We start from the raw sequence: 19149 nt of genomic DNA on the forward strand, positions 1-19149 counted from the left end.
TTATTTTTCTCAACTCCATTGTATAGTGTTTTGATACATTTTATAATCATTTTTCTGAATTCCTTCTCAGGCATTTCCAAAGCCTGCTCATCTTCTAGTATAGAGTGTAGGCCCGCTTCCAGCTCATTTTCCTCAGTCATTTCATCCTCTTTCTGGACATGTACCGATATGTTCATTTGCTTCTGTTTTTTGAGCATATTCAGGAGTTATCTGTGGCCTTAATACTTAGATGGTTGTGTATTTTGGTATTTTTCAGGCTTCTTGATTGCCTCTAGGTAGATGTGATCAAGAGAGAGATGGGCTTCCCTTTTCACTCTTCTTCCTGAGAAATTTCAAGATGCTACTGTTGGTCATTGTAACATAACTCAGGATTTAATTTTCAGCCTATTTCCTTTTTAGTCTGCCTGTCCAGCTCCACAATCCCCATTCAGGCCTTTTCCCTAGAGATAAACAGTTCAGGGCCTGCTGTGGCCATTTGGTTTTAAGTGGAATCTGTCATTTTAAATTTCAAGATCTGTGCACATGCATAGTAGAACTCTCCAGGGGTGGGGGTGGGTGTCCACTCACTCAGGCACCCCCCTAGCACCAGATTGGAAGTGCACAGACATCGAGAGACCAATGAACAGATAATAACAACAACAAAAAGAATGCCCACACCTTTATCTCTGTGGTCCTGTCAGGTGTCCGTGGCTGCTCTGATCCTTCTCCTGTTTGGTCTCACCCAAGATGGCAGCTCTGGGAGCAGCTGAGCATCTTGAATTAGAAAGCAATGGATTTCTTGCTTCTGCTACAAATTCCCCTAGCTGTAAGCTTTCCAACCTTCTCAATATTCCTTTATATGTGGTTCAGAGTTCTGGCACCATCCCCTAAGCCTGCTTGGTCTGGTATTCTGTGTTGTTGCTGACAGAACTCTTCACTGCACTTCCACACAATCCACCATCTTGTTTGTTCTTTTGGCTGTCATATGAATCTTGGTTTCCCTGGCATACCATTATAAAATAGACACTTGGGGAGAAAAAGGAATAGCCATAAATATCCCCATAGAAACTTGTAAGTCCATCTTCTGCCTATAACTGATTAGAATACCTAAAATTGGGCTACAATGTGCCCAGTGAAGGAGGCTTCCTGCAGAGCCTCTGCATTATATAAGATCATAGGTGGAATCCTGAACCCCATCCAGAATCTTCTGAGGTGGGAAATTTCCACTTGAAAGGACAAGTAGACCAGCCTGGAGCAACTAGAAGAACAGAAGATGACTCTTGAAAGAAAGACAGACAGGAAAAATACAAAACAATAAAGGCAGTCTGACTGACTACTACAAGAACAATCAAGTTGCTTGCCCAGGAGACATCAAGGCAAGTGGTCGGGTCACCCTCAGTGCAAACCCCCTTCCAAGACTAAAATTCAATGAGACTACACGATCAGACATGTGCTCTGATTGGTGACCACATTGGTCACCAATAAGGGGAAGTGAGGGAAAAACAGCAATGGAGCTGTGAGCTAAGCCCTACAACATTCAATAGACTCCTGTGAACCCAGGTGGAGACCTGGTTAGCCAGCAGTATGACAAGACCTGGGGACTCTTGGGTCCAGAGTCAGTGACATAGCCATAGAGGAGTAGAGTGGAGAGCGAAGCATCCAGCTCATAAGAAGTGAGGGTATATGCACAAGAACACCCACACTTACAGATAATACCCATATTATCTGGCTTCAATGACTGGATGATCAGAGCTGAACTAGAAGAAGAAAGAAGAGGAAAAAAAAGTAATCTGATACAATTTGAAGAACTTGACCTACACCTATGGATGCAGTAGTTCAAAAGAGGGAACAAATCTTTACAGCGAGGATCATTCCCACCCTCTCCATACACAGAATAGACAGGGATGGCCAACTTGGACATTGGCTACCCAAAAAGGGGGGTGGGCTACAAAGGCTAGAAGTGACTGGCTTACAAGCTTTCAAGAGGAAGCCTAGATCCAGAGGGCACAGAGGAAGGTAGATTCTCCACTGAGTAGTATCCAATCTGCCCGGGTGGAGCTAATGCAAGGAGATGAGGCTAGGTCCCTTGTGGTACAATAGTGAATAATTGTTATCAGGACTAACTGAGGGTTGGAAATGTAAAGGTAGACGTTTTGTAGCAAAAGGAGGGGATAGATTGACTTTGCAATTCACGAGTGGAGGTCCCTGGGACCATCAAGGGAGAAGAGCAGAGTGTGGGACCCTACCCAGAGAAACAGTGACGCCAGAGATGGAGGCAGAGATGATGACATGGAGAGATGGAGCAGCTGGGGACTCTAGACCCAGAGAGGGAGAGAGGCTGTGTGCTGACAACCAGTGGGGCAGGCTTGTAGTGTATACCCTTTGGTTGTTTGATGATGCATGGAGGGGACTGTAACCATGGCAATGAAACAATAGATAATAGGATGAATGTAAAGCTAATGTTCTCCCATGTAAACTATCACACAATTAACAATAAAACATTTAACAAAAATCAATATGATTTCTGAAATGCTATGCTAAAATTCAGATTTATGGCACATTGTTTAGGTAAAGTGTCAAGACTCATGTAGTACCTCCTCTTGTTCTAGACAAGAGAAGAAAAAGGCCATAATTCAGAGTTGCAATGCATAACTATGGGGATTTTTAAGACTTTTGAATTTGTAGGCAGTTGGGCAAGTTTTCTTTTTTTAAAGTAGTGGTTGTTGTTTTTGTTAGGTGCCATCAAGTCGGTACCAACCCATAGTGACCTTATGCACAGCAGAATGAAACACTGCCCGATCCTGGGCCAACCTCACTACTGTTGCAACACTTGAGCCCATCGATGCTGCCACTTGGCCAATCCATCTCATTGGGGGTCTTCCTCTTTTTCTCTGACGCTCCACCTTACCAAACATGATATCTTTCTCCAGCGACTTGTCCCTCCTGACAATATGTCTGAAGTATGTGAGATGAAGTTTGGCCATCCTGGCCTCCAAAGAGCACTCTGGCTGCACTTCTTCCAACACAGATCTGTTGGTTCTTTTGGCAGCTTGTGGCACTTTCAATATTCTCCTCCAACACCATAACTCAAAAGCATCAATTCATGAGCCAAAGTCAGCTCGCTAGCAATGGGCTGCTAGCCTTCTCAACTGTGAGAAAATAAATTTCTGTTTGTTAAAGGCATCCACTTGTGGTATTTCTGTAATGGCAGCGCCAGATAACTAAGACTGCCACTGACTTGCATACTTTAAAAATTTTGAATTTTATGGTATGTGAATTGTAGCTCAATTAAAATACAAATATAAATATAAATGCACTTCTCTCTCTCTTTGCTGCTTTGCCCATTTTGGATAGTGGCTTTGTCGTTCTGCTCAGAAAATTGAGGGTTTACTTCCAAGGGCACCCCAACTCCCAAGATGTGGTCTGACTCAGTGTCCTCAATATCTCTGATCCTGCCAGACAACCTCTGAGGTCACCTTCTCTCCTTCCTGCAGGCTTCTCATACTCAATGGCTCCATCCCCCTTTTCTGGACCTTACTTGGGCACAGGAGTGATTGTGTTCTTCTCTCTGTGCAGTTGTTTATACTTCTGTTGGCTGGAATGCTGTAGCCTTCCATCACAGACCTCCTGATCCCACACATTTCCTCCCTGGAGCTCCATTGAGAAAGGGGAAGGCCGCCGCTGTACTCAGCTCCAGTGACCGCTAGAGGGAGCGCTTGGACGCCTACGGCTGGCTCTCCATTCATTTCCCCTTTACTTCCTGTCCCAACCCACACCAATACAGAAGAATGATTTAGTCTCAGAGAGTGGGGAGATGCCTTTTTTTTCTGAGGCCAGCTCTCAAACCTGTCAATTAGGCTACTGACAGGAAATGAGACCAACAAATCAACTTGTCCAAAGTCACAAAGCTAACAGGTAGCCTGGTTGTGGCTGCATTAACAGCTTCAAGGCATGTTGGCTTGTGACAGAGACCAACCTGGCTGCTTGCACAGGGGAAAGAGCAAATAAATGAGAGAATATCTGGGTGTGGTGGGGTGGCAGGGATCAGTTGATACTTAAATAAATTTAAAATTTTGAAAAATATTCTGTACTTATATCTTAACAGCATACAATTTAAGAGAGCTCTTGATCTTTATCCCTCATAGGTGTCTGTCCCCCACTCCATGCTTCCTGTATAAAATTTGCATTTCCTTTAGCTTGAGTTTCCAGAAAGGCTTCTGTGGCTTAATTGTGTGTTGTAAGGGTATAAGCATAAGACTGTTTTATAGACTTCTAAAAGTCCCGGTGTGGCACTACAGATTAATGCAATGGGCAGCAAGGTCAGTTTGAATCTCAAGGTTGACAGTTCAAATTCACCAGCTGCTCCTTGGAAACTATACAGGGTCACTATGAGTCGGAACTGACTCTATGGCACTTAACAATGACAACAATAGATTTATTAAGGTATGGTCTATTGTAGAAACCACCTCAGTATCCATTGGGAGGGAAATGGCTGAATGGATTCTGTAACATTCTGAGGATGCTATGCCATGCAGATGTTACAGCAAGAATGGGATGCAGAACGCTTTCCAGTCTGGGTTGTTATTGAGATCGGGAGCAAATGAAGCATATCACACCATGGCCACATAAAGAAAGCAGGACAGGGTAAGGGGACAGCTCGGTGTCAACTCTTGGAGTCCAACTGCAGGCATTATTTCTTCTAAGTGTGTAAAATATTGTAATGCTAAATTCTAATAAAGACCATTACTAATAAAGAATTGGGGGTGTCCTTGAGTGATGCAATGGTTAGCACGCTTGGCTGCTAACCTAAAGGTTGGAAGTTCGAGTCCACCCAAAGGTACCTTAAAAGTCCTGGCAATCTACTTCATTAAAATCATTCACGGAGACCCCTGTGGAACACAGTTCTACTCTGATGCATATGGGGTGGCCATAAGTCAGAATCCACTTGCTAGCAAACAACAACAGAAGTGGGAGAGAGTGGAGATCTGGAGATGGGCCAGAGGAATGGGTTGGGTCCAAGGGCAGGAGAAGGATGGAAGCATGGGGCAGACAATATCTGAGGATAAGAGTGGCACCAAGTGTCCAGTGACTTGTCTCCATCTGGTTAATTGCACTCTTGATGAGACAGCATTTAGAGAGTTTTAGAGACTTTCTCTGTCCCATTGCTATATTCATTTTTTCTTCCACATCCATAAAGGCAAGCACTGTTCTCACCAACAGCACTCTGCCCCAGTGATTATCCTGGTGTTACGCCTGGACCCACACCCAGCTCAAGTCCCAATGCTGACACACAAGACCCTACAACACGAAGAACCTCACAGCCAGTTCCTGGGAATGTGCACCCACCATCTTACCCTTGGCAATGTATGGAAGAAGGAGTGGACACTGGTCCTTTGCCAACATTTCTTGAGTGTCTTCTTCTCAGGGAGGGTGGGAGCTCTGGCTTCTCAGCTAGATTATTGTCATCTGAGCTCGACCTCCACCACTGAGCAGCTCTGTGGCCTTGGGCAAGTTGTCTAATCTAAGCCTGTTTCCTCATCCACAAGCCAGTGGTGGCTCTGGTCCTCTGAGGATGATGGTGAGTGATACATGAAAATGTCTTGACATTGTGCTGCCCCAAAGTACTGGTTGCTGTGGTTGACATCATCTTCACTCTTATTTTATTTCCAAACCAATTCCTCACAAGGAAATGAGGGCATTCATGTCTAGTGGTAGAATTAGTGCTTTTCATGTGTGACGCGTGGGTTTGATTCCTGGTCAGTGCACCTCATGCACAGCAGTGGAGACTTGTGTGTTGCTATGATACTGAACGGGTTTCAGTGGAGCTTCAGATTAAGACAGACTAGAAATAAAGTCTGATGATCTATGAAAACCCTATGAATCATGATGGTTCAATTCTATTATACATGGGGTCACTATGAATTAGGGCCTTACTTAATGAGAGCTAACAACAAAGGATCAGCCAAGGACTGTTAACTGCAAAGTCAGCAGTTCAAACCCACCAGCCGTTCCTCGGAAACCCTATACAGGGTCACTGTGAGTCAGAAATGACTAAATGGCACTTAACAACAAGGAAATTGCTCAGTTAGCAGTGAGGGCTGTGCACATCTCATGGGATTTGTTTTCTCAGCAGGGAGGCTTAGCGCCATGTTTTTGTAGGCCATTCCAGCCAGTGGTCCTAATACTGATTATGGAGTTTCTGTTCTACATCTTAGTTCACGGTGTAGTGTCTGGGTCTTAAAAGCTTGCGAGTAGCCATAAAAATGCAACAATTGGTCTCTATTTGCTAGAAGGACCAAAAAAAGAAGATGGATCAGAAATTGGTGGAGGATGAAATACATGTCTAATCACCTACACAAGCATAAGACTAGAAGAACTGGATGGTGACCAGTTACCATTGTTATTAGGTACTGTCAAGTCAGTTTCAATTCATAGCGACCCTATTCACAACAGAAGGAAACATTGCCTGGTCCTGAGCCATCCTTACAATTGTTGTTAAGCTTGAGTCCATTGTGGCTGTCACTGCACCATTCCATCTCACTGGGGGGGTCTTCCTCTTTTTAACTGACCTTCCACTTTACCAAATTCTCCATATTCCTCTCCAACACTGTAACTCAGAATGCATCAATTCTTCCATGGTCTTCACTGTCCAGCTTTCACATGCATACGAGGCTATTGAAAATACTGTGACTTAGGTCAAGCGCACCTTAGTTCTCAAACTGCTCTTGAACTTTAAAGAGGTTTTGTGCAGCAGATTTGCCCAATGAAATATGTCATTTGATGTCTTGATTGCTGCTTCCATGAGTGTTGATTGTGGATCTAAGCAAAATGAAATCTTTGACAACTTCAATCTTTTCTTCATTTATCATGATGTTATTTATTGGTCCAGTTGTAAGGATTTTTGTTTTCTTTACATTAAGGTGCAATCCATGCTGAAGGCTGTAGTCTTTGATCTTCATCAGCAAGTATTTTTAAGTCCTCTTTGCTTTCAGCAAGGAAGGTTGTATCATATGCATATTGCAGGTTGTTGATGAGTCTTCCTCCAATCTTGATGTCATGTTCTTCGTCATATAATCCAGTTTTTCAGATTGTTTGCTCAGCATACAGATTGGCTAAGTATAGTGAAAGAATACAACCCTGGCACACAACTTTCCTGATTTGAAACCATTCAGTATTCCCTTGTTCTGTGCTAACCATTGTATCTTGATCTATGCACAAGTTCCTTATGAGCACAATTAAGTGTTTTTGAATACCCAGTCTTTACAATGTTGTCCATAGTTTGTCATGATCTACACAGTCAAAAGCCTTTGCATAGTCAATAAAGCACAAGTAGACATCTTTCTGGTATTTACAGCTTTCAGCCAAGATCCATCTGATATCAGCAATGATATCCCTCGTTCCATGTGCTCTTCTGAAGCCAGTTTGAATCTGACAGTTCCCTGTCCATGTACCATTGCAGCCATTTTTGAATTATCTTCAGTAAAATTTTACTTACATGTGGTATTAAGGACATTGCTCAATTATTTCCATTGGGTCACCTTTCTTTGGAATGGGCACAAATATGGATCTCTTTCAATCAGTTGGCCAGGTAGCTGTCGTCCAAAATTTTTTGGTACAGATGAGTGAGTGCCTTCTGTACTGCATCTGTTTGTTGAAGGATTTCAATTTGTAATCCATCAACTCCCAGGGCTTTGTTCTTTGCCAATGCTTTTAGTACGGCTTGAACTTCTTCCTTCAGAACTATTGGTTCCTGATCATATACCTCCTCTTAAAATAGCTGAACTTAGATCATTGCTTTTTGTTACAGTAACTCTGAGTATTCCTTTTGATGCTTTCTGCATCATTCTATATGTTGCCCAGAGAATCCGTCAACATTACAACTTGAGGCTTGAATTTTTTCTTCAGTTCTCTCATGCTGAGCATGTTCCTCCCTTTGGGTTTTCTAATTTTAGGTCTTTGCTCACTTCATTATAATGCTTGCCTTTTTGTCTCCTTGAGCTGTCCTTTGAAATTTTCTGTTCACTCTTTTACCTGTTCATTTAGTTTAACCTGATTACCAAAGAATGTGTGCATGAAGCATTCTACTTTTTCAAAAGAACTATCTACATGAGGGGGCTTTTTAAAGTTTGTGTGAAAATTTCATTTTCTTTTAACTCAATTTTCCACTAACTTTTTGAGCCCCTGCATATGTGATCAAATGGACAACGGCAACTCAAAAGGATAGATGAGAAACTTGAAGGGGGCAGTGTGTTGTTGTTGTCAAGTGCCATCGAGGTGGTTCCTGTTCATAGTGGCCCCGTATAGGGTTTCCGAGGAGCTGCTGGTGGGTTTGAACTGCTGACCTTAAGGTTAGCAGTCTAGTGCTTCTCCTACAGCACCACACTAGGATTCCGAGTGTGTGTAAATAATGGTGAAATCATTTGGAAAAGATTGCTGGGAAAGCTGGTACAACTTGAAGAATGTGACCAATGCCATTGAGTTTTACATGTGGAAATGGTTGATGTTGTGTACGTTCTCTTGTGTATGTATTCACCATAGAGAGACAGAGAAAGAGCGGTGTAAGAAGGAAAAAAAATCCAGATGCTCCGTCAGACCCAGGCCTAATTCCAGCAGTAGTTTTGAAAGTGGTTGTTGTTGAAAGCAAACAGAGAAAGAAGTAGAAATCTGAAAATAATGATGCTTTATTTTCTTTATGTCACATTTTCATAAATGTCATCTAATTTCAGAAAACAAAGTTCAAGTTTGCAAAAAATGTACATACAAATCTTCTAAAGAGGGAATTCGACAGAAATATACAAAGCAGGACCGTGGTCTTTAAGAGAGTTAGAATGCCCACATCCTAGGGTCTGCTCAGGTGTTGTTCCAATGGAGTAAAACAGCAAAGGAAACAAGTACCCCAAAGAGCCAATGTTATTAAAATATATATATATACATATATATGTACGTATGTATATGTGTCATGTTTTATCTACAACAGTGCAAATCTCTCACAGCGTGCAAGCAACAGTGTTTCCTAAAGTAACAGAGCTAATTGTTGTGTTATCCACACAGCATTATAAAAACAGGTATTGTATCATTACATATAAGATATACAGATGTATGCACATGTTTGCACACTGATTAAAGTTTTTACTTGCATTGACTCTTGCTTTGGAAGGAATAACAGGAAAAACATTAAATCTTTTCTAATCAAATAAAAATGAACAATTCACAACATGTTCAATCAAGACCAGGTATTGCACCAATATATCTAAAAAAAAAAATGGAAACTAAGAGGAGGAAGTTAGCAACATACATCAACTTTTAAACATACTTGCTAATGAAGAAAAAACAACAAAACAATCCCCATTCTAAGGGAAACAATGTATATATTTAAAGGTGATAAATTATTTCTATTTGAAAAACAAAACAAAACAAAAAACCACCCCCATGCATACCCTCCCACAAGGGAACTATAAAAATGGAAAACCCATTAGGTGGGTTTTGTGGTCTATTTTATTAGCAATTTGGATGAGAGGACGTTTGCTGTTGTTTTTAATTGACCAGGGACTTAAAAACAAGACAAGTAAGATTATCATGTGTGGGCAGTCTGTGTTCCAAAGTCCTAGAAAAGAGACCACCAACACAATGACAGAATTGGAAAAAAATGCAAAGGTATAAAAACAAAATAGCCACCTGGCCACTAAAATACTTTTAGAAAACCAGGGTGTGGTTCAGATTAGGGGCACCCTGGGACCTCCAGGAAGCCGTGTGCATGGCTTAATTCCCCAGAATCCGTGACGGCCTAACAGTCTTCAAGATGAGATGCTGCTCCCATCAAGGGCCAGTACATTGTAAACAGCAGGCAAGGGCAAATTAAAGGTCCTCCACTCTGGTAGCGTAATGGTTACGAGTTGGGCTGCTAACTTCAAATTCAGCAGTTCGATACTACCAGCTGTTCTACGGGAGAAAGATGAGGCTTTCTCCTCCCATAAAGAGTTACAGCCTTGGAAACCCTATACAGGGTCTATATGGGTTGGAACCGACTCGACGGCACTTAACAACTAAGAGGGGGTATGGTCTTGGTGATTCCTCTTCAATAAGATTAAAAAATGGATGAACCTGCCATTTCTACCACCCCAGCAAACACCCGTTTGGCAAACAAGGTTTTCTCATAAGCTTCATGCATCCACTATGCAAAGAGAAGGCCCTTCTAGATGAGGCATGGGGGTAGACTACCGTCTCAGAGGAGCATTGCACTTGGGTAGGTAAAGTGCAAAGGTTAATGAATATTCATGAGGGTGAAGCCTCATGAAATCTCTTCAGAGGTGAAGGACTTATCTGGGGACTTGGGAACTGACTTCCAAGTAGGTCACCGATGCAAAGTACCACACCACACCACCTGGTTGCCACAGAGCTTCAGCATCTCGGCCTCAGTTCATCCAACTCTTCTTAGCAGGTTAAAATCCCTGGTGATTTGGTGTATGTGACAGAGGTAACAACAGGTGGATTTGAAGTATTCAGAAACCAGATCTCACCCTAACATCATTGAATGTAAAATAAATGCTATCTCTAGCTGTCAACAATAGCAGGGGCATGCTTTAAATTCATGGGCAAGATAAAAGCCAAAGGCATCCAAGAGTGGCCAGCTGGATTTTTTTCAGCATTATTTATTCAGCACAGGCATGCCAAATGGAAACTTCAGCTGAATGTCATAATTGTGAGAGTTTTGCTTTATTTTATTTGCATGATTAAGGGTCGCATCTATTTCAAGATCTGGTCTTCCCCCTTAAGGGCCAAAAGAGTGTCCTAAAACGATGAAGCCTGTGCCCATGTCCTGGACGTGGGTCTGCAAGGATGGTGGTTGGTGGCATTTTCCTCCCAGGGACAAGAGGAACCTATAGCTTTCACAGAACATTGAAAGGGCGGAAGGCACGCCCAGGGAGCAGCAAGCTTGGCAGTTCCACTGTGTTTGTGACAAAACAAACGTGCTCTGTGCTTCCTTTCCTTTCTCTCCAGCTTAACAATGATCACTCTGTCATGGACAAGTCCCAGTACTACTCTGCCCCTCCACATGGTGACCACTGGCTTGGTGCTGGAACGTGGTGGCCAGTGTGCATAGATTTGATTCGTTTTCTCCTTTTCCCTGCAAAACCAAACCCAATCCATTGCAGTTAAGTCGATGCTGACTCATGAAGTCCCCATGAGTTGCAGAGTAGAACTGAGCTCCTCAGTTTTCTTGACTATAATCTATGGAAGCAGACCTGTCTTCAGTGGTACCACTGGTGGGTTTGAATTGCCATCAGGCTAATAGTCAAGTATACAATTTTTGAGACTAAGGAAATGTCAAAGTTCCTCACACAGACCTCTTCTACTATGCATTATTTATATCGACTATATGTACACAAAACAGGAGGCCTGGTGGTGCAGTGTGTTAAGCATTAGCCGAAAGGTCAGCAGTTCGCACTCTGCAGGAGAAAGTCTGCTTCTCTAAAGATTTCAGTCTCCAAAACCCTATAGAGCATTTCCACTCTGTCCTATAGGATCATTATGAGGGGGAATCCACTCCCCTGGCAAAGGGTTTGGTATGCAATATGAGTTTCCTTGACAGCCCTCAGCATACACCAGAGAGGGCCCAAAATTATTTCTTCACAGGGGTGATTTCAACTTGGCAGGAGAGACAATGTCCCTGTTCAGAGATAACATAAAAAATGTTTGATTTTACGAAATCTTCCTTTTTTCCTTAAAAAGGAAAAAAGAGAAGAAGAAATGGGGATAGATCTAGAATAGTTATCACAAAGGAGAGTGGATGCAGGAGGTCTTCACGCTCCCCTCCTACCAGGAGGCATGGATTTCAAGCCCAGGCTGGATGGAGCTTGCGAGAGCTAACATCAGACCGTACAGGGAGGCATGGGGCTCTCCTCTCTGCTTCTGGTCACAGGGAGGGTCACGCAGCACTGGAAGCAGGCAACTCCCATCTCTACAGAAGGTGATGCCCTCAGGGGAATCTTCCTGAAGATGAGGTCCTTAATCAAAGTCAGGGACCCATAATGACCATGGCTTTAATGTAAGCTGGACTCATGAAGCAAAGTGAATGAGTGGGCGTCAGCAGGCACTACCATCATGAACTTGTTTGATTGTGTAAAGCACTCGTTGCTCTCGGGACCATCTGTGATCAACTGGGGACTTTGCACCAGCCTGAGGTGCTGCTGCTTCTCTAGAAGTGGAAGGGAAAGCCAGTCTGGAAGGCCCTCCACTAAGCCCTGCCACTATCTGTTGCTGCTTCCAGGAATTCACACAGCCAGAGCTCAGTAGTCAATGAACTGATGCGGAGTTGAAGACCAAGTTCCTTCCAGCTTCTGTTAAATTAGACTCAGGAGTGCCTTCCAGGGCCTTGGGAGGGGTGACTTTCCTTCCCCGTTAGTGGATGCTGAGGTTTGGCATGGATTCTCCTAAATTAGAGCAAGGATCGGTGGTCTTCCTCTGCTGGAACTGCCACCCAAGTGCCAAATGACCAGGCAAGAAGGCACTGCTCCTGCCCAGGCATGTGGGGCTGTTGCAACATTTCCATTACAATCATGATGCAGTTTTTCACCATAACTTTTGAGGTCACAACCAACCTTGTTAACAGCAAGAAGAAAAGGGTGAGTAATGGGGGAAGGCAACGGAAGGAAAATACAAAACTTTACAACAATTGCACATAAACATAAAACTTTCTGATAGAGAAGGGTTACTCATTACAAGTGGGTATTAGCCAGCAACACCAAGGAATAAACTGGAATCCTTACTAGACATATAAGATATATCCAAAATACAATCTAAAAATCCATTTTACTTAGTAAAATTCAAGCAAATAATTGGAAGCACTTAACACTGAACACAAATAAAAAGTTTCATATAAAATATTTTATTAGCAGTCTATATCTTAAAAGATTCTAGTTTTATACTCATACACCCCATTCCTTTCCCACGTCAGGTGGTTTTGTTTTTGCCATGTTGTAATTTAGCTGGCATCTGATGAAAGCTTTAATGGGTTTTGATTATACTTTTACCATTTACACTACAGGCCATGAGAGAATTTTCTCTTTCCTTCTTGGGGTGAAAGACGATTGAGTGAAGATTTAAGGCTGACATTCTACTAAGATCACAGAATACTACTATTAAGTACACACCAGAAGCCAGCCTGCATGTGTGCCTATGTATGTGTGCGCATGTGTGCACGTCCCTCTGTGTGAACACACATTGCACACATACAGAGGCATACCCATCTCTCGTTACATTGAGTGTGTTTCCAGGCATGCTGCAGTAGGAAGCTAAGACCTGGGTAAGGGTGGAGGAAGGCACCTCTCTAACTGAGACAAGGAGACCAGTCCCAGCAAATCTGCTAGTATACTCTTGGAATGCTCTGATGCACGGTGATCACAGGCGTGAGGAGCAAGGGTCTCCCACTCATCTCAGCCATCTGTTTGGTGACAGCGAGTCCAGAACACATAACCAAACTGACAACATTTAAGCTAGTATTACACTTCTATCTTACAAAATAATTTCAGGTACATTTGCACCATATGAACAGGAGGCAGTTAGGTAAAGTAAAAGCAAACAAATAGGGACTTTGGGGTCAGCCTTGGCTTCAAATTCCAACTCTGTCTTTTCCTAGCTCTGGGATTCTGGGTCTCTTCTGAGCCTCGCCCAGCCTCAGTATTCCACATCTGCAAAGAGGGGCTTTGTCTACCTTGAAGGGTTGGCCAATGACCTCAGCCATCACCTCAGAGGAGAAGTGGTCTCTGACTCCATCCCCAATATAGTTTCCAGCACTCAACATCTGATTGCTGATAGGGAAGTGGCCATCTGGTCACCTCCCAGTCCACACTAGAGGGCACTGTGGGGGCAAGTCCAATGTCTGAGTTTCCTCCCCATTGAACCCCAATGCCTGGGGCAGCCAAGGCACAGGGGATGGGACAGTAACCTATGTTGAGCAAGTAAATGAATAAGGAATTTCTAAGGCATTCAGCCAGTCCCTGTTCACTCAACAAGGAGAGATACTCACCAAATTGAAGCTCATTGTTTTATATTCTCATTGAAAGGTGAATTTGTCCCATGGACCCAGCCTGAGTTCTGACAATGCTTTCTCAGGTTTGGGAAATGACTTTGGGTTGGTAAGCAATGTCTCCTGGGCAGACATGAAGCTTCCTTTGAGCAATGTTAGAATTCAATGGTACTCCCCTGTATCCTGAAAAGTTCCACTTAAAAGTGATATTCTTTGGACTTTTATTAATATTATTGCTGCAAAAACTGTGAGACTGCGTATATTTTATCCAAGATTTAATCCTTTCTTTTAAATGAAGTAACTCAACCAGAGATAAAAGGAATATTTGGGTCATTACATCCAGAACTTGCATGAACTATATTTGGGAAGTCAGTGTGGGTTTAAACTCGAAGGTATGAAAGAGACTATATCAAGTACCTCTCAACTAAAACTATTTAGGGAGAAAAAAAACAAACCAACAATAAGTTGCTTGAATGTTAGCCCATTTGGGATAAGGTATATATATATTTTTAATCTATCCTAAAACAGAAAGCACAGGCAACATTTCAGGAAACTCAAATGAAAGTAGGAGACGGTACTTCATTTAAATCAAGACAAGGGTTTATAATGAGAAAATTCCAATAAGGACACTTGATGCTTGGAGAGGGACAAAGGTAGCCCTCCAGGGCTGACAAGTCTTCCCTAACATGGCTTTAGAACCTCTTCAAGTTTACAGGGGAGTGGTAAGCAAAAGTATCCTGTGATGGTGACCTTCAGAAGACCCACTGTACTGTAATGAAGATAGTTAAAAAATAACTTTATGTTCCTCAGCATCTACAATGCAACCAGAAGCCCTTGCATCCTCCAGAATCTACCCCTTAAGAGGACTCCAGTTGGTTTCTTATCTACCAAGGGACAGATATGCTCTGCCAACAGGGGACAATTGAAATAAACATAGAGAGCCTGGGTGTCTAGGGGAATAATACCTTCAGAAGGTGCCAGTATTTTTAGAAAACAGATCTCCAGACTACAGGAATCTCATAACACTGTGGTTTCAGTAAATGAGATGAGGTTGTCATTGGAGCAGAGATGTTGATGGGCACAGTCCTTATTAGGGTCAAGAATACACCATACGGACTTACAACTAGGAAGGCTCATCTGGAGGGACAGGGCTCTTTGGATACTGACTTCATCCAAAATAATGTTGGGTGTGATCCCTAACTTTTTTCTCTTTCCAATTCTACATTCCAGCAGGCTGTTCCTCTTTAGGACTCCCCTACATGTGATCTGTTCCAGGCACATCTATCTGGAAATTCAATGAAGTTTTTTTTTTTTCCAAAGGCTAAGTCTGACTCTGGTTAAACAACAATTTGGAAGACAGTGTCATATTTCTATAGAACAACTGGGCTTTAAATGATACTTTAATGTATCTCAATTGAATTTATGCAAAAAGGTCTAAGGATAAAGAAGGGATCAAATCATTGTGTAAGTAGAATTTCCCTGACCCTTTTTATGTCTTTAAAGCAGAAAATAAGAGCTTCAGGAACACAACTGAGGAATCTCAGAACTTTTTAGGGCTGAAATGGCCTTGAAGATGATCTAGTACAACTGTGTGCCGATGAGAAAAACTGAGGCTCAGGGCGGTTAACTGCTTTGCTCACAAAAAGACACTCTTTTATTAGGAGACCCTGATTCCAGAACAATGACATTCTAGAAGGGGAAAATAATTGCGTTTTCCTAAAAATGGCCTTCTTTGATCAGCCTCATCTTCCAACATAGTAGTCACATTGCCTTTGGGGCAGGTGAGGAGCACTTGAACAGCCCTGCCAGGATACAAAAGTCATTTAAATGAGGATCATCCTTTCTGCACAAGTGGGATTTTAGATAGTGACAATGTTGCCAGAATTAATGGGTTTCCTTCCTGAGAATATGCAAGTTCTATATGAACATTTGAGAAACTAAATGTCTGCGAAGGGGATAACTTGTATATCATCCCTTTTAGGATTCTGCAGATGAGAACTAGGAGGTGGAATTCTCACAAGTCTAAATGCATTGTTTTGTTAACATCCCAAGCACCACTGGCACACTGCATTAATATCTCCCCGATCTCTTGCCAATGTCTGGGCACCTCAGGAAATAGAGCCAGCATCTTCACCTCTCGAAGTTACCTTGTCTTTCACTAACTATACCTGCAGTTCCAGCCTGCAACATTTACACCTGAAATCCCTGAAGTCGGCCTTTCCTAAGTTCAGTGGAGGTAGTTGATAGGATATGTGAACAGAGAGAAAATGTTGGCTAAAAAAAAAAAAAAATCAACAAGGTTGCTTTTCTAAAATTCTAGAATTTTTTTTTTAGGCAAAATTAAGGTGCTCAGAGAGTTACAAGGAAAAATATGCATATATTTTGCTTAACATAAGAAATACATGAAGAATAAAAGATTTTGAAACAATTGGCCAATTTCACTCTACATTTTTTTTCCCTTGTTTGTTTCTCTTTTTATGTTCAGCACAGCACAGTGCCTCCGATTTCAAACTCTTCAGTCAACCTGTTAACTTGCTCTTGAATCTTTCCCAAGTTCTGTCTATAAACGAGACCAGCTCAGCAGTTGAGTTAAACCCCTTATACCTCTAAAAAGAAGTGTGTGGTATATCCTGAACAATTTTCTTCAACAAGTACTAAAAAAGATACAATTTCTCAAAAGGCATGAGATTTATAGACTTTTGGCTTGCAAAGCAGCTTCTCACTGGAAAAGAGGCAAACCTTAGAAAGACGTTAACTGTGAAAAACAACAGTCATAAAATGGAATCAATCATTCTGCATTTCAACTTTCTGCCCCAGGACTTCCACATGGCTGCGCAGTGAACGACCCAGAAGATGCCTGCAGTGCCCATCCAGGATGAAAGTTATCTGGTCACAAAGAAGGGTGTTACCAAGGAAACCTTCCTGTCACAAGCTATGTTACAGTTTTAAATTCCACCCCACTGGTGGCATTTTCGATTCTGCATGTAAAAAATGAAGACAAGAACAAAAAAACCTTTCTCTATCTTCTTCCTAGTTAAAGCTAGAAAGGGTAATGGAGAGAAGGCCCAACCTCACTGGGTGGAGGAGTTGAACACTAGACACCTACAGACCAGGCGCAGTTTCTAGGAGCTGGGTCTGACAGTCTGTGCAGAGGGGTGCAGGCCTGCCGCCACAGTTCTACAAGTGCCCGTGGCACCTCCACATCTAAGTTTTCTCTTGACTGGCATCCAAGCATTTTACCTCTCAGCCCGGATTTTGTACCTCAGGACAAAATAGGCAATGAGGCGCAGGGAGATGAAGAAAATCCCAAGGACAATGAAGTCTAGGTAGAGTTTGGCATTTTCCACATCCAGTTCTCTCAGGATGGCCTCGGACTTCTGAAAGTGGCAGGTCTCGTCAATGTCGCAGTGCAGGTCTTCACGATCGAGGCCGTAGATGGAGAGAATGACACCTTCAAAGCCGTACCTAGGATGGAAAGCATTAGCATGAAGCGGAACTCTGACCAGCCAGCCAAGCTGACTGCCCCATGCTCTCCATTTGATGAAGGGCTTTCTTAAACCCAAATATGTTCAAACTTTTCAAGTTCCTAAGGTAAACACATCCAACAGCGTGACTATATTTTTTTCCCAATGTTGTTCTCTTAAGATCTTCCACCCACTATTAAGACCACCAAAATTGAGCCAGGTATTCACTCCATGGTGAAATGAATAAAAAACCCTAGTGACTGCTTCTGATATTATATAACCTTCAACCGTTTGATATCACAGTTGTTCTGATAGCTTTCCAAGGACTTTGGGCCATTTGAATAAAATATTTGGTACCCTGTATCATTCTGTTCCAGCCCTACAGCGTTAGAACAAAAACACTCATTTTGAGAAGAAAAGTAGCCAGTTTCTGATTTCTCGGTATTGGAGACCTTACGGGCTGCTGAAACCCTGTACAAGGGCTTTGTTTCTCGAGTTTGTTTCTCTGAACAACATACCTGGGTTTGAACTGGCATTCTAGAAAAGAAGTGCTTGTTCCCCATTTGGATCTTTTGTGTCTTATGGAATCACAGCAGCTGCTAGAGAAAAGCCCTAAAGGCGGGAGTTGCCATCTGAAGGGTCAACGTGCCAAAGAGCCATTGGGGAGCAGATAAGCCAAATGCCTGAAGTGCTAGATTAGTCTTGCTCAGAGATATTAGGATGCTCAAAACATGACTTATTTTTATTTCCCCTTCGGTTTCTTATTATAATTTTCAAACTACTCAGAACCTTATTGTTGTTGTTGTTGTTAAGTGCCGTCGAGTCGGTTCCGACCCATAGCGACCCTGTACAGGGTTTCCGAGGGTGTAAATCTTTACGGGAGTAGAAAGCCTCATCTTTCTCCCGCGGAGCAGCTGGTAGTTTCGAACCGCTGACCTTAAGGTTCACAGCCCGATTCGTAACCACTACGCTACCAGAGCTTCTTATTATAAGCACTGTTTATTTCAGTGAGGAATATGGAACTTACTCAGAGGGGTGAAGTTCCTAAACAATGGAAAACACTTCCTTCCTAAAGTGGCTCTGCCACATCCCCAGAATACGAGCGTATATGTGGCTTTCTTAGGGTGTGAGCTGCAAGTGCTTCTTGTACCCTTGTTTAGTGCGTGTTGGTGAGTGTGCAGCACACAAAATAAGATAAATAAACACATAAATAAAAGGCATCAACATCCTCAGATTCATGACCTGCATTTAGCTGACAGACAAGAAGCGGCTTCAGTGAACAACTGCATGTTAGTTCTGTCCTGAGGAAGTCCCCAGTTGCACACTGTCCCCCACTGGTCCTCCCATAACACTACCTGACGTAGGAAATGTAGGACATCCACTGTAGGTACGTAGGGATGGTATCGAAGCTCACGAAGAATCCCGAGAAGAGAAGAACTGGGATGGCGGTCACGGGGCCCACGAAGGTCGCCACCTATTGGTGGAATAGGGACACAGGAGTACTCAGGGAGAGGATGCAGGAAGTCCCACCCACTCCCTCCTCAAGCAGCCCCTGGAGGTCATTTTCTATGCAGCTCACCACCTGTTGGACAGAATGACTCCCCAGAGGGTCAGGGTGCTAAGGATGGGTTAATACAAGAACCAAGAAGGTGGCTGGAAAGTATCCTGTGTCCACCTTGT

At 42.8% G+C, this 19149-nt stretch overlaps 1 protein-coding gene across 3 annotated transcripts in view; it reads right to left on the minus strand.

The window, feature by feature from the left end:
• Positions 1-17203: 17203 nt before the first annotated feature.
• Positions 17204-19149, minus strand: part of ABCG1 (ATP-binding cassette, sub-family G (WHITE), member 1) — a 92471-nt gene continuing 90525 nt past the window's right edge. For 2 of the 3 annotated variants that reach the window (XM_006870827.1, XM_006870829.1), the window contains exons 14-15: positions 18825-18943; positions 17242-17470 (exon numbers count right to left, since the gene is read on the minus strand). In XM_006870827.1, the coding sequence (XP_006870889.1) occupies positions 17242-17470; positions 18825-18943 (348 nt within the window). Of the gene's footprint in view, positions 17471-18824; positions 18944-19149 lie in introns of all 3 variants that reach the window. The other variant, XM_006870828.1, reaches the window with a different exon arrangement.

Source organism: Chrysochloris asiatica, unplaced genomic scaffold (genome assembly GCF_000296735.1).
Source record: "Chrysochloris asiatica unplaced genomic scaffold, ChrAsi1.0 scaffold00154, whole genome shotgun sequence".
Taxonomy (NCBI): Eukaryota; Metazoa; Chordata; class Mammalia; order Afrosoricida; family Chrysochloridae; genus Chrysochloris; species Chrysochloris asiatica.